The 14,477-nt window shown below is 53.4% G+C and overlaps 1 protein-coding gene across 1 annotated transcript in view; it reads left to right on the forward strand.

Moving 5' to 3' along the window:
- The window catches only part of DDB1 (damage specific DNA binding protein 1), a 29,462-nt gene extending 17,507 nt beyond the window's left edge, over window positions 1-11,955 (forward strand). The window contains exons 17-27 of the mRNA XM_019414579.2: window positions 404-499; window positions 601-712; window positions 1,665-1,788; window positions 2,144-2,308; window positions 3,028-3,122; window positions 7,647-7,817; window positions 8,173-8,282; window positions 8,559-8,728; window positions 8,928-9,030; window positions 10,435-10,558; window positions 11,148-11,955. Of these exons, the coding sequence (XP_019270124.1) occupies window positions 404-499; window positions 601-712; window positions 1,665-1,788; window positions 2,144-2,308; window positions 3,028-3,122; window positions 7,647-7,817; window positions 8,173-8,282; window positions 8,559-8,728; window positions 8,928-9,030; window positions 10,435-10,558; window positions 11,148-11,231 (1,354 nt within the window). The 3' untranslated portion in view covers window positions 11,232-11,955. The remainder of the gene's footprint in view (window positions 1-403; window positions 500-600; window positions 713-1,664; window positions 1,789-2,143; window positions 2,309-3,027; window positions 3,123-7,646; window positions 7,818-8,172; window positions 8,283-8,558; window positions 8,729-8,927; window positions 9,031-10,434; window positions 10,559-11,147) is intronic.
- Window positions 11,956-14,477: the final 2,522 nt, after the last annotated feature.

Genomic DNA, 14,477 nt, shown 5'->3' on the forward strand with positions numbered 1-14,477 from the left:
AGTGGCTCAGGTCCTGATCTCACAGTTTTGTGAGTTTCATCAGGCTCTCTGCTGTCAGCACTGATCCCACTTTAGATCCTCTGTCTTCCTCTCTCTCTGCCCCTCCCTTGCTTGCACTCTGTCTCTCAAAAGTAAATAAACATTAAAAAAAAAAAATCTCAGCCTAGGCCCAACCAGACTTATTAGTGAGATGGGGGGTGGCAGTGAGACCAGGGATCTGAATGTTTCAAGATCGCCCCCTTCTCCACCCCCTCATGATTTTTAGCATAGAGTCAAAGTTGAGAACCACTAACGAGTAAGCTAGTGTAATTCTGCCTTGTTTTTCTTCCCCTTACGGAGTTGCCTCGTAGAATCCTTTCCTTCCTTGGGTCTACTCAATCTAAACCCAGACCCTTCTTTCCAGCCTGGCACTGGCCAACAATAGCACCCTCACCATTGGCACCATCGACGAGATCCAGAAGCTGCACATTCGCACGGTCCCCCTCTACGAGTCCCCCAGGTGAGGGCCAGGGGAGGAGGGCCGCGGAGCTCAGCCATCTGGGCGTCGGTGTGGGCGCTTCAGACCTGTTCTGAGAGGCACTGTCCGCACCTGTTCTCCAGGAAGATCTGCTATCAGGAAGTGTCCCAGTGCTTCGGGGTCCTTTCTAGCCGGATTGAAGTCCAGGACACGAGTGGGGGCACAACGGCCCTGAGGCCCAGTGCCAGCACCCAGGTGAGGGCATGGACACAGAAAGATGGCATCACAGCAGGGCTGGCAAACTCTTCAGTAAAGGGTCACATAATGGGTGCGGCTTTGTCGGCCCTGTGGGAACGACTCCTCCAGTCGGCCGTTACGGAAGCAGCCGTCGACACAGGTAGGATAGCTGGGTTCCAGTAACACCGTGTTATAAAGACAGGCAGCGAGCTGGATTTGGCACCCTCATCAGAGGGTTGAGAAGAATTTGGGATAAGTGTGGAAGTCCGTGATTTTGCTAGTCCGTAGCCTTGCAGGATGAGTAATTCTCTTGGTTCATCAATTTGAGGGCTTCGTAGGTATGAGTAACGGGGGGCAGCGTTAGCATAACAGGTAAGAGGCGGGGTCTGGAGTCTGGCAGAACTGTCTTCAGGGTTTACTGCTAGCTGTGTGACCTTGGGCAAACCTAAAGTTCAGATTTCTCATCTGTGAAATACGGGTGCCAGTCTGCGGCCCCGCGTGATAGACTCAGTGGCGGTGTTAGCTGACGCTTTAGTTCCGCGTGTTCTCTGCTTTTCTTGCTCCCAGACGTCTGTGCTGGAACCATCTCTCCTTAACCCAGAGCATAAGGTCTTTACACCTGTCTTTATTTCACCTGCTTCCCGCGCTTCCCATCGGCAGAGCTGGAGTCTCTCCCCTCGCTAGGTTGCCTTAGTTCTTCATTCGCTTTGTTCGAGCGACTTGCCATCACTGTCTTAATGGCCGTTAGCGACCCTCAGGCTCTTCTGTGTTGGACTGCTGTGGCAATTTTGTACGGGATTTGGCTCCTTATCCTCGGTCCCCGTGTCCTCTCCGAAGCTCTCTGTTCTTCTGGCTCCCCTCGAGCTGCCAGCCTTGAGATTTCCTCCTTCAGATCCGCTTCTGTCCCCTGGTCCTGGCCGACCCCCTCCCGTTCTCCTTTTGAGAGGGCGCGTGCGTTCTGTGTTCTCAGGCCCTGTCCAGCAGTGTCAGCTCCAGCAAGCTGTTCTCCAGCAGCACAGCGCCTCACGAGACCTCCTTTGGAGAAGAGGTGGAGGTGCACAACCTCCTCATCATTGACCAGCACACCTTCGAAGGTGCAGATGAGCTCTTTCTGTCCTTTGCTGCCCACGTCCTCCTCCCTCAGCTAGCCGGTTCTAGGCTCTCATAGGTTCCGAAGTTGGGTAAACCTCGTGGCAGACCCTCCCAGGAGGAGGAGAAGAAAGGAGGGGTGGGACCTCTGGGTTGGCCGGGCGTGCAGGGTGCCGGGCCGCCTCCCGTCAGCACAGGCTGGTGAGGGACGGAGACAGGCTGAGGGGACAGGAGCAGCTGGAGGCGGCGTCCCGGCACCGCCCGCGCCGTGCTCGGAGCCCAGCTGGGGGCCTCCCTGGAGCACAGGGGTACCTGTGTGTGGGGCTCAGCAGCCAGTCACGCCTCCCGGTCTCCTTCCAGTGCTTCATGCCCACCAGTTTCTGCAGAACGAGTACGCCCTCAGCCTGGTCTCCTGCAAGCTGGGCAAAGACCCCAACACGTACTTCATCGTGGGCACGGCCATGGTGTATCCCGAAGAGGCGGAGCCCAAGCAGGGTCGGATCGTGGTCTTTCAGTATTCCGACGGTAAGTGGGCACCGTCCCCAGCCTTTGAGAGATCTGACATCTGGGAAAGTGAGACCGTTTGGGTTCAGGGCCTTGGTGAAGCAGCGGAAGAGTCTGGATTGATTGCTGTGCCACGAGACTTTGTGTTCTGCCACTGAAGCTGCTGCTGATCTGAATCAGTTTTCACAGAGGGGGGCGGCAGACCCACAAGTAAAATCTAGCTTGCGTTTCTTCCTTTTCTACTCTTTGAAGGGAAGACGGGTGGGGGCGGGGGCGGGGGAGGTGAAGTACGGTAAGAGAATCGAGCGGCCAGAAGGAGAGGAATCCTAGGTTTGCTTTGCACTTGGTTGCTCAGCCGTGTGGGTCCTGTTGCAGCTTTAGTGCTTCGTGTGCACATCTGTCTCTTCTCATCTCCCCTACCCAAGAGGGTTCTCAGGACTCACTATCAGCCCCAAAATCTCAGCTCAGATGGCTGAGATGGAATGTGGTCTCCATCTTGGGAGTCGGAGCTGCAATTTTGGGGGCGGCAGATCTTGGACACAGCGTGGAGTCGCTGCACATTCTGTTGGGGCTCATAGCTGTGGTGGTGGTTAACCCCAGGAGACACTGACTCTACTTCCTGCATTCAGATGCGTGGTTTGGGAGCAGGAATTAGAGCCAGAGGGGGAATCAGGATTCTTTTGATGAGTTAAAGTGTGGGCTCCTAAAGGAGACTCAGAGTCTCTTCTCTCTCCCCTCAGGAAAACTACAGACTGTGGCTGAGAAGGAAGTGAAAGGGGCCGTGTACTCCATGGTGGAATTCAACGGGAAGCTGTTAGCCAGCATCAATAGCACGGTGAGGCCGCTTGGTGTCACGCCCTGGGTTGCACCCTATCGTCTACAGAGCATGTCTCTTTCACGTTCCCCGAGGCTGCCTATGTGTCAGATGCTAAGGATGACAGGGTCGGGGGGATGGAGGGCGCAGCTGGGCATCTGGGGAGCTCGGGTTGGCCCAGCTCTTGGCCTTGGTTACGGGAGCCCCCCGTGCCTATCAGATCCTGAGCGCTGTGGGTATTGAGAACAGGGTGCGGGCTGCAGTCCCTGTGCTTGCGAGTGGGCCGTGGCGGGGGACTATTCCATCTGTACGGAACAAGGTGAGCCAAGCCGTGTTATTACCCTCGGTACGTCCCAGAAGTACTGGTCCCGTGAAACAGTCCACTATAGGTGTGAGATGTAGCAGTGGACAAAGAGCTGGTTCTGGGACCTACGAGCAGCTAGTACACATATCTGTTCTTGAGACGATGAGAGATAAAAGTGGGGCAGGGACTGAGGAAGTGCCAGAAGCAGCATGGGGTGGGGACTGCTATTTCATCACATGGTTGGGGGTGGGGGGCGGTTCTTGCTGAGAAAGTGACATCCGGGCAGGTTCCTGAGGGACGGAGAAGCCATGCCTGTGTCTCGGAGAAGCCAAGTGCGAGGAGTGGGAGGTAGGAGCGGTCCTGCTGTCTGCGTGGGAGCGAGCTGGGGCAGGCAGGGGGGTCAGAGGGGCAGCCAGGGGCCTGATAGGCTGTTTAAGGACTTTGGGGTTTTACTGTGAGGATGATGGAGACTTCTAGAGGGTTTGAGCAAATGCTTGGATGTGGTTGGACTTCTGTCTTGGAAAGATCACTTGACATCTTAGGAAAGGCCGGAGGAGCCCAAGGGCAGCAGCGGTGAGATCTGTCAGGCGGTAGTGCTGATGCAGACAGCAGCAGCTGGTTTCTGGGAGCAGGGGCGCTGGAGAAAGTAGGGAGGGCTCCGGCACACAGGCATGATCGATCGTTAACTGAATCTCCGGTCTCTCCCTTCCCCAGAGGATGGGGGAGGGGGGCCAACAGGTCCAGGCTTCTAATCATGGGCACCGGCCCACGTCCTGAACTATCCAGGAACCACCAAGAGGCACCTCATTAGAACCAAGGACTCTTGTCACCCGGGAAATTCCGGGGGATTTAGGAGCTCAGTGTAAAATGCTGCTCTCATTTAGGAAGTTACAAGGGTTTTGGGAGCACTCTAGGTCAGGAACTGGGGGCAGAGACCAAAGGTATTTTTCTGTGTCCCAGTGAGGAAACCAGAGGTTTCCTGGTTTTGGACCTCCTGGGTTTCTGTAGTCACGTTAGCGAAGACGTCACGATGGTTGCCGGATGGGCTAGAGATGGCAGGGCAGCGGTTATGACACGGCACTTAAAGCCGGCAGTGTGTTGGGTGCACGGGTGGCTCAGTCGGTTAAGGTCCAACTTCGCTCAGGTCATGATCTTGCGGTTTGTGGGTTCAAGCCCCGTGTCGGGCTCTGTGCTGACAGCTCAGAGCCTGGAGCCTGCTTTGGATTCTGTGTCTCGCTCTCTCTGCCCCTCCCCCGCTCACGCTCTGTCTCTCTAGGTCTTAAAAATAAATGAACACTAAAATAAATAAATAAGCCAGCAGTGTGGATGAGGTCACCCAAGATCATCCACATGCTGAGAGTGGGTAGAGGAGGGACCAGAAGGCCGAGCCCTGGGATCCTCCGGCCCATAAGTTGGGGTGATGGGGAAGAACGAGCCAAACGCAGAAGGGGTGAGGAATGAAGTAGGAGAGGAACCAAGAGAGAAAAGTGTTCTGGAAGCCACAGAAAGAATTTCGGGTGGGGGCGAATTGATAAATTACAGGTGCTGTCAGAAGTCAGGTAACGTAAGGGTTACGAGTTGGCCTCTGGTTTTGCCACCGTGGAAGGTATTGCTGCCCTCGGCCAGAGCAACTCTGGGTGGGCAGTGGGGTGGAAAGCTGGGAGAGGAGCGTTCGACCAGGACTGGGAGGAGAGGGCTGCTGGCGTTAGAACCGCTTTCAGGGAGTTGGTGTTGAAGGGAGAAAAGAGTAATGGGGTGACTGCAGGGGTGGCAGGACAAGAGAGTTGTTAGCTTTTCAAGCTTGGAAACACGGCTGCACGCTTCTGTGTGGACGAGAACGGTCCATTAGACACGAGGTGCCGGAGCTGTGTTTTTGAGTAGACCGATGGGAGGTGGGACGCAGTACCCCTGTGGGCCCCGGATGTCGGAAGCACCGGCCCACTTGGTTGTGTCTACCCTCCGAAGGAGCTGAGAGAAAGGGTGGAAACGGGGGGAGTAGAGGGTTCAGGAGGTATGGCTCGTAGCCTCAGGACCTGGAGGGCCGCGGACCAGGAGAGTATCCGGTTACTGGGAAGTAGAAGGAGCTGGCTGTCTGTGAGTGGTCTGAGAGGCGGTGAAACCAAGGACACAAGATTCTGGAATCGTGTAGTGGCAGGTTCTGAGGGTGACTGTTGGATGGACAAGATACGTGAGGAGAGGGGGGTGAGGAGAGGAAAGGAGTCGGTATTGGGCCTTTTCTATGAGTGTGAAAGTCACCAAGGATCCCAGGAAGGCTGTGTGGGGGAGAGTGGTGGGGTGGGGGTGTGCATGGCTGCTCTGGGGCTGGCAGAGTCTGAGGGGGTGGGCTTCTGGATGGCATGTCAGGGAGGAGGCAGGATGGAGGTGAGAAAGGACCGGCTGGGAGTGCTTGGAAGCCTGTCTTTCCTCCAGCCTCGGCAGTACAGGGGACAGGGGCAGGGAGAAGTTGAGAGGGCTTGGAGTCCTTGTGAAAAGAGCCACGTCTGAGAGAAAGGAGATTGGCCAGAGAGGAGGCTGCCCAGGGACTGTGCTCCAGCAAGCGGGTGCAGAGCCTGTGCGCGGGACGTGGGGGGGTGGGGGGGTGGAATGCGAGGTTAGGGAAGAGGTGGCTAGACCTAGACCATTGCTGTCTAACGGAGCTCCCATAGGAGTTGCAGGTGTAATTTTAGACTATCTTGTTGTCACGTGAGTAAAAGTGAAGGGTAGATGAAATTGACTTGAGGAATGTATTTTATTTAACCCAATAGGTACAAACTATCGTTTCAACATGTAGTCAATGCAAAAATTATTAGGGAGGTATTTTGTGAGTTATTCATACAGAGACTTCAAAACCTGCTTTGTGTTTTTGCTCTTAAAGCACATCTCAGTTTGGGCTGGCCACATTTGAGGTGTTTTGTAGCTACCTGTGGCTAGTGGCTGCCATATTAGATAGCAGACAGAACCTGCTGGGTTAAAGAGTGGACATCCTGGATTTTTGGTGGTGTCTGACCTTGGTTTTGACTGTCTCCAGAGTAGACAGACTGCGAATGAAGGGGGTGGGGGGTGTTGCCGGGAGCATGTTGAGTGTTTGGCCCCATTTTTACTCCACTCTTGGAGTGGGCTTACCCAAAGATGGGGGGCTCTGGGTACCCATGACCCTGCCGATGGAGGTGTGGTAGCCATTGTAATTGTCACGCGTGACTCTTGGAGGGCAGGCGCCTCTTTGGAGTCCGGTTTCATTACACATACCCTGAGAAATCATGGCTTAATATATTCTGTCCAGCAGTTCCTGTATGTGCCGAAGCCTTGCGCGGGGCCACCTGGATCCTGGGGGTCTGCCAGGGCAGGCTTCTCCAGGGAGTGGAGTCCTCTGACTGGGTTGTGCCGAATATGTATCTGTTTGTCTGCTGGATTGTAAAGCATCTGCATTAGTTTGGAGGTGTGGTTGTAACTGAAGAAACACAGCAGTGGAGAAGAAAAAAGGGGGGAAAACTCTTTGGGTGGAGGGGTGGCCACAGATCTAGTTCTTTGGGCCCTTCCTTCCTTCCTCTCTCTTCTTTCTCTCTTTCTTTCTTGAGCGCACACACTCGTGCAAGTGGAAGAGGGCGGAGAGAGGGAGAGAGAATCTTAAGCAGGCTCCACGCTCAGTGTAGAGGCCAATGCAGGGCTTGATCCCACGACCCTGGGATAAAGACCTGAGCCTTCAGTTATTTGAAAGAGTCCTTGAGTTATTTGACCATGTTTCTGTTGGACTTTCTATTCCATTTTCTCTGCTCATTGGGTTCACGTCAGAATGTTCTAAGAACATATGTTCTGAGAAGGGTTCAGAAAAGACGGTTCGTCGGGAGGTGATCTTGTTCCTTTCTGATCAAGATGGATCTTCTTTCTCCAGAAATATTTCTGTAGGTCAGTTCTCAACTGTCAGTCACGAGAAGACCATCTTTTGTTGTGTCTTTAGTATTGCTTGCGTTACTGTTTACTTGGTATCTTTCTTGACACTGGACTCATTTTTTTTATGTAAAGGAAAATTTATTACCAGTTTGACGTGCTCACTCTATTTTCGTATCTCGTAAGTGTGTAATACCAAAATAAAATATTCACGCAAGTTCCGCAGCAAGCCGGCTCACCTCCCATGCTGCACTCCGGTAAATGGTGCTGCACATGGAGGCTTGAAGAGGGGGACAGGGGCCGTTCTGAGAGGTTTGGGGCCCCTCGGGTTGAGAGAAACGGGATGTCCTTCCCAGGTGCGGCTTTATGAGTGGACAACAGAGAAGGAGCTTCGCACCGAGTGCAATCACTACAACAACATCATGGCCCTCTACCTGAAGACCAAGGGCGACTTCATCCTGGTGGGCGACCTGATGCGCTCAGTGCTGCTGCTTGCCTACAAGCCCATGGAGGGGAACTTTGAAGAGGTAGTTGGGGTCGGGGGCAGACTTCTCACGATGTGGCCTCCGCGAGTGTTTCTGCGGTGGGGAGGGGTAATCAAGCCCAGCGGGGGCAGGTTTTTCCCAGAGCATACTTTCTGCTTTGGTTAGGTGTTTTCGGAGGACCCTCCCCTGGCACTTGAATCTCCCCATTCAGGTGCAACCAGCTGGGATGCACTGGCCGGAGATGGGGGTAGCATCTCTGTAGAGCGGCAGTCGTTAAACACAGGGCCATCTCTTCTGCGGGGCGGGCTCTTGGCCTCTGGCCAAAAGACCAGTCGGAGAACTCGCTTCTGTTACACACTGCTGATTATATTTTCTTGTTGTACCTTACTATTTGAAGATTGCTCGAGACTTCAATCCTAACTGGATGAGTGCTGTCGAAATCTTGGATGACGACAATTTCCTGGGGGCTGAAAATGCTTTTAACTTGTTTGTGTGTCAAAAGGATAGGTGAGTGACCAGCTTTGGGGACGGCGGGGCGGGGGGCAGGGCCCCCGAGTGGTGGATGAAGACGTCGGGTCCTTTTTCGGTGTCCGTGCGCCTCCTCACTGAGGTAGAGTTCTTCCACGAGGGAGTCAGAGCCACAGCAGTCGGTGTCTCCAGGCCGCCTCCTCCGCTGGGGCGTGCGTGGGCTCACCAGGGACGCGGAGCACATGGTGTCCTGTGCGTGTGGTCCGTGGCGGGGACGGGAGGTGCAGGGAGCGAGTTTCTCACGCTGTCTTTCAGCGCTGCCACTACCGACGAGGAGCGCCAGCACCTCCAGGAGGTCGGTCTCTTCCACCTGGGCGAGTTCGTCAACGTCTTCTGCCACGGCTCTCTGGTCATGCAGAACCTGGGCGAGACTTCCACGCCCACACAGGGCTCGGTGCTCTTCGGCACAGTCAACGGCATGATTGGTAAGGCGGGCGCCTGCAGGGCGCGCTGCAGCACAGACCCCCGTTCGGAGGGATGCGGACAGCGGTGGGCCGCTGCCAAGGCGTCCGCTAGCAGAGGCCGCCACAAGCTCGGCTCTCCTCGCGTGGCTTCCCCGGGCTGCCCTCGGGGGAGGAAGCGTGCCGCGGGCTCTGCGGCTCACGGCTCCCTTTGCTTCTCCAGGGCTGGTGACCTCGCTGTCCGAGAGCTGGTACAACCTGCTGTTGGACATGCAGAATCGACTCAATAAAGTCATCAAAAGTGTGGGCAAGATCGAGCACTCTTTATATCCTTTCCAGGGGCGTGTCCCAGCACAGGTAGACAGCTGCATTACCCTAGGCTGCTTCTGGAAACTGCTGCTGTTTAGGAACTGTCTTGACTAGCTTCCCATGGGGAATGGACTTTTGTGGGTTTTGTTTTGTTTTGTTTTTAATGTCTGTTTGTTTTGAGCGAGCAAGCATGGGGAGGGGGCAGAGAGAGAGCTGAGCAGGCTCCCCACTGTCAGCACAGAGCCTGATGCAGGGCTTGATCTCAGATATTCGTGAGAGTATTACCTGAGCCAAAATCAAGTCAGATGCTTAGCAGACTGAGCCACCCAGGCACCCCAGTGTGTGTGTGTGTGTGTGTGTGTGTGTGTGTGTGTGCTTAATATACTTCTGGAAAAATTCAAACACACGGTAGCAGAGAGAATAGTATAGTGACTCCCCATGTACTTATCACCCAGCTTACCTGGTTCATTTTAGAAATGTATTATTTGTGTCCTTGAAATATGCCTCTGGTCTTTCTGACCTTGCATGTCAAGCAGGAAATTTAGATGACCACGTAGGAATGTGCTTTCAGAAATCTTGTTGGGGACAGCAGGGTCTGAGAACTCTTGTGGGAGAGGCTGGTGGGAGAAGAGGGGAAAAGTAAAGAAGCCGAAAGCTCCAGAAGCCCAGGGATCAGGCCCCTGTGACACCCAGGATCCAAGTACTGCTGGACATTTGCTTATTCCTGGAGATAGAAAGAGCCCTCCCCAGGCAGGAGGGCGGGAGGGCTCTGGGCCCATTCCAAGGCAGGACGGCCCAGCTCTTACCTGCGATAGAGGCGATGGGCTGGTGTGTCAGCTTTTGCTACCCAGCAGGGCTTTTGGCATGCTTCTTCTCCCACTAAGCCTCAGTTTATTCATCTGTGTAGATCAAGGTTACGCTTAGAAGCCTGGTTCTTCCCAGGTGTGTACATAGGACTACCTGGAGTGCTTGTGGAAAACGTCCGTATGTGGCCAGGCTCTGTGCTAAGGAGAGGGTCTGATCTGTAGTTTTCTTAAAGTATTTTTTTAATGTTCATTTATTTTGAGAGAGACAGACAGAATGAGAGACAGAATCCCAAGCAGGGTCCGCACTGTCAGCACAGAGCCCGACACGGGGCTCGATCTCATGAACTGTGAGAACATGACCTAAGCTGAAATCAAGAGTTGGATGCTTAACTGACTGAGCCACCCAGGTGCCCCAAAGATCACTCTACTAGAGAATATTTGGATCAGGTGATAATTTTACCTAAGGCCTTTCAGTTCCAAAACTGTCTAAAGAGCAAACATTTCTTGTTCTCATCCTGGTGATCACTTTTAGATTGTGGTGTTGGGCAGAGGCAGGGATGACTGAAAGTAAGGCTGTTTGCAGATAATTGCATGTTCCTTAACTCACCTGTCCACCTGGAGATCCTTTCATACTGAGCGAAAGACAGAACCGGCCACAGGCTTCATTGATGGAGACTTGATTGAGAGTTTCCTAGACATCAGCCGGCCCAAGATGCAGGAGGTCGTGGCAAACCTACAGGTGAGCTGTGCGGTGTTTGGACTATGACCCAAGTCCATGGCGGGGCCAGGCGTGCTGGAGACACCAGAGTGCCGGTGTCTCCTGCCTCCACCCCCAAGTACCAGCGGCCCTTTCTAAGTAGTTTCCTACCCTTGTGGGAAGGTGGAGTCTGAAGGCAAGGGGATGTGGCTGAGGGTCACGGCACTGTACGAGGAACTTCACCTGTGTGACCTCCAGGAGTGAGGGCATATTCGGGCATGTGCAGATCTCTGGCAACCCACAGATGGGAGGCAGGGTCAGGATCCTATAGGGAAGAGACCTTGCCACAGTGCAGAGTTTTGGGGTATTGTTCACTGGAGATAGTGCCTCTGGGGGACATTCTGGAAGGGAGAGAAACGTATACCAGGTGGTGGCCTTCGAACCAGCTTTGCTGTCAGGAGACCTTGCTGACTTGTACCTTTAAGGAAAGGTGTGGGTTTCCGATGAGACCTCCTTCCCTGCCACAGCAATACTGCCGACAGGTGCTTCTCGCTGTGACTGTCCTTTCCCCCTCCCTGGGGTGAGAGAGCACCCCAGTGGCCCTCACAGTCCTCCCCTTTCCTCATTGCAGTACGATGATGGCAGCGGAATGAAGCGAGAGGCCACCGCCGACGACCTGATCAAGGTTGTGGAGGAGCTGACGCGGATCCATTAGCCAAGGGCTGGGGTCCCCTTTCCCAGACCCTCCCTGAAGGCTTTGCTCTCCTGCCCTGCTCCCCTCCCCCACCACTGTCTTCTCGGCCAGGGGAAACCTTCCCCTAAGCCAGCTGTCCCAGAGGCCACAGTCTACCTGTGTGGAAATGGGGATTTCTTTGAACTAAAACCAGTTCACTGGAGACCTGGGAACGGGGTGAAGGTGAAGTATTTTCTCCCTGGATGTTTACCAGTCTCAGATGATTCCAGCCATCGCTTTGGACCACCAAGCCTTGATTGGTGTTGCCGGTTGTCCTTCCAGGGAGGGATTTTGCAGCTCTTGGGCTGAAAAGAAGCTCTGTGTGTGTGTGCGTGTGTGTGTGTGTATGTGTGTGTGTATGTGTGTGTGTGTGTATCACACTCATGCATTGTCCTCTGCTATCTTTTTATTTAGGTTGGGGTGTGGGGAGGCTGTGGGTAGGGGGGAAGGGGGTGGGACGGGTCATTGTCTCTGAAGTGAGAGCTTCCTTTTGCTTTCTCTATTGCCTGAGAGCTTTGGGTCTGGAGGCCTGACCACCAGGCCATGAGCTGCTCTGAGTCTGAAACCTGGAGATGGTGGGTGTTACCCAAGCCACAGCCTTTTTTGTCTCTGGGGAACTGCCTTCTTCAGAGGGAAGAAGGTCGGGGGCCGTGAATTGGTTGTTAGTTTCCGAGTTTTACCAAATAAAGTAGAATCTAAGAAGAAAGATCCATTTGCTTCCGCTTTCCTTCTGGTTGCCCAGCTCCCCAGCATCAACCCGGTCACACTGCACCGGTTCAGTGTAAAGTCCTTTCCTTCCTTTACGGCAGCTGCTGTAGTCACTTGCCTTTGCTGCTGCAACAGCGGTTCCCAAGGAGGGAAACGACAGCTGCGTCTTCTTTGCCATGTGATCGTTTTTGGTGGGATCCCAAGGATAACGGGAGTCAGGTCTTTAAAATTCAGTGGCCTTTGATTGGTCTTGACCCTGTAGTCACCATTTGATTCCCAGTCGCCTCTGTTAGTAACCTGCTGGGCCTGGGGGTTGCTCCTGGGGGCTCCCTTTCCTGGTGTCATTTTAGACACGTGTACAGCGTCCAGCCAAGCAGCCCCCAGGCGCTGCTCCTTGGCCAGAGCAAGGAGCTCCTCATGCACCTCCTAGCTTCCTCTTGCCACATGCCCTTTGGAGTCTGATTTTATTTCCTCTGGTTTAATCAGGTAAACCTTTGGCGCCTTGGGTTTGAGAATACAGGAGTAGGACACGTTTGGGGTTCACCCTTCTGTCCAGCAAACAGAGCCTGTCTTCTTTTGGCTCAGTGGGTCACAGTGTCTGGGCCCACATTTCCACCAGTGATCCAGTGGGAATAAAGGCTGCTCTGTCCCAACAGTGGAGAGGAGGGTTGATCCTGGGCATATTGGCAGGCTCCTTTAAGACCAGCCTTTGATACAGTGTCAGGAAAATTGTGGTTTCAAGTTCAAACTGTGGTTTTGGGAGATTCTAGCTTAAAAGAGAAAGGGCAAGGAAGCATCTCCGCTTTGGGGGTCTTTGGGAGTAAGTCTCCTTTCCTAGGAGGCATTCCATGTGTTTCTTTACTGTTCTATTCCCCTTCCTCTTCTGGGATTTCTGAGGGTGGGGAGTAAGGGTCTTAAGGGAAAAAGTAATCAGCATCTCTCAAAAAAAACCACAGTTTGAACTTGAAACTCAACACTGTGATTTGAATTCTTCAAGTCATGGTTTGAATTGAAAAGGCCTGCCCCCATGCCAGAGACCAGCTTTAATGAGGCAGGCAAGCAACGGTCTCCAGATTGTGATTATTTTAAAAATTTAATCCTAGATGGAGGATTGACTCTAAGGTGCGGAGGTGAGAAAGAGGCTGTGGTGGGAGGATTATTCCGGTCCTTTTTCGTGGTCTGACCTGCGGCCGCGGAGACCTGCTACCTTGAGTAAGAAGGTTCTTTCGTATCAGTGGCTTCAGTCTTGACTTTGGGAGCTGTGGAGTCCTTGCAGTTTTGTTTTGTTTGCTATAATCTTGGGTATATTCACTCTGGATTGAATTCCAGCAATCCTTTGGAAACTGACGTTCTCCCGCCACACTCCCACAACCCCTCTTAAAAACGATTAATCACCTCTCGAGGGGTGAAAGGTTGCCCTTGGAGCTTTGCTACAGCCAGCTGGAGTGGCTCCTTTCCATGTAGGCGCTGATGAGCTACTCACCCCAGGCCTCTGCACGAAGGGACCTTTGGGAGAATAATAGAAACACTGACTCATCACATGACCATTTGGAAGGGTCACAAGCCAGAGGCCGCCTTTCTGCAGCCAACAACAACTTGGATCCTCCGCCCTCAGTGGAGGGTCCCTTTTGTTACGGAGAAGCCACAGGCCACAGAAGTGGGGAGGAAGCACGGAGGAGCTGTGACGAAGGGGTATGCCTAAACTAGTCCTTGGAGACGAACAATATTAAATTTGAGGCTCTCAGAGTCCAAACTCTGAGAAGCCTCGAGATCTAACAAACCAAAAGACAAAAGAAAGTAGCAAAACACCAAAGGAAAGAAGCGAACTGAGGATAAGAGGAGCAAGGTGAATGCCCTAAGGTCCAAAAGGAACTGGGGGAAAGGAAAGAAATGCCCGGGGCTGTTGAGAAAGTGGTTTCTTTTGGAACTCACTGAGGAATGAGTAAATTTTGGAATTTACCATGTCTTAAACATCCTGGGCTCCTCTTGAGGGGAAAATGAGGATTTGCTTCAAGCACAAAGCTGCAGGTCAACTGTCCAGCTGCTCACTGACCAATATGGAGCAAACCCTGCTGTAGTTCCAGGGGTGAGCCGGTGGCGGAGGGGACAGAGAGTAGCAGAGTATAGGAAGGAGGCAGCTGAGTCGCGCTGGAGTGTGAGAGAGGATGGCACGAGGTGGGACAGGTGTGTGCAAGGGAATTTTTGTCTTGTGTAAATGTGTTGAGAACTTGTGGGTAGCTCCTGAGACCAGGAAAAAGGAGCACCTGTGTGAGTGGTGGCCAAGTAGGAATGATTAAGGGCAGTGGTGTACTAGATTTGGGGGGGGGGGGGGGGCTCAAGTGAAGGAAAGGTTTGGGTTTATTCTTACTCTTGAATAATTCAGGGCTGGGTTCTCGACTATGTGGACACCGGAACCCTTTTTTAAAAGTAACAGGAATGCAGTATGAGGCACAGGGAGAAAGTGCACCTGTGGATGTTCTGAGGCAAAAAGGAAAGATGCCTGAGGTTCCTTGGGACTCA

This window comes from Panthera pardus, unplaced genomic scaffold (assembly GCF_024362965.1).
Source record: "Panthera pardus isolate Hobbes unplaced genomic scaffold, ASM2436296v1 HiC_scaffold_12, whole genome shotgun sequence".
Taxonomy (NCBI): domain Eukaryota; kingdom Metazoa; phylum Chordata; class Mammalia; order Carnivora; family Felidae; genus Panthera; species Panthera pardus.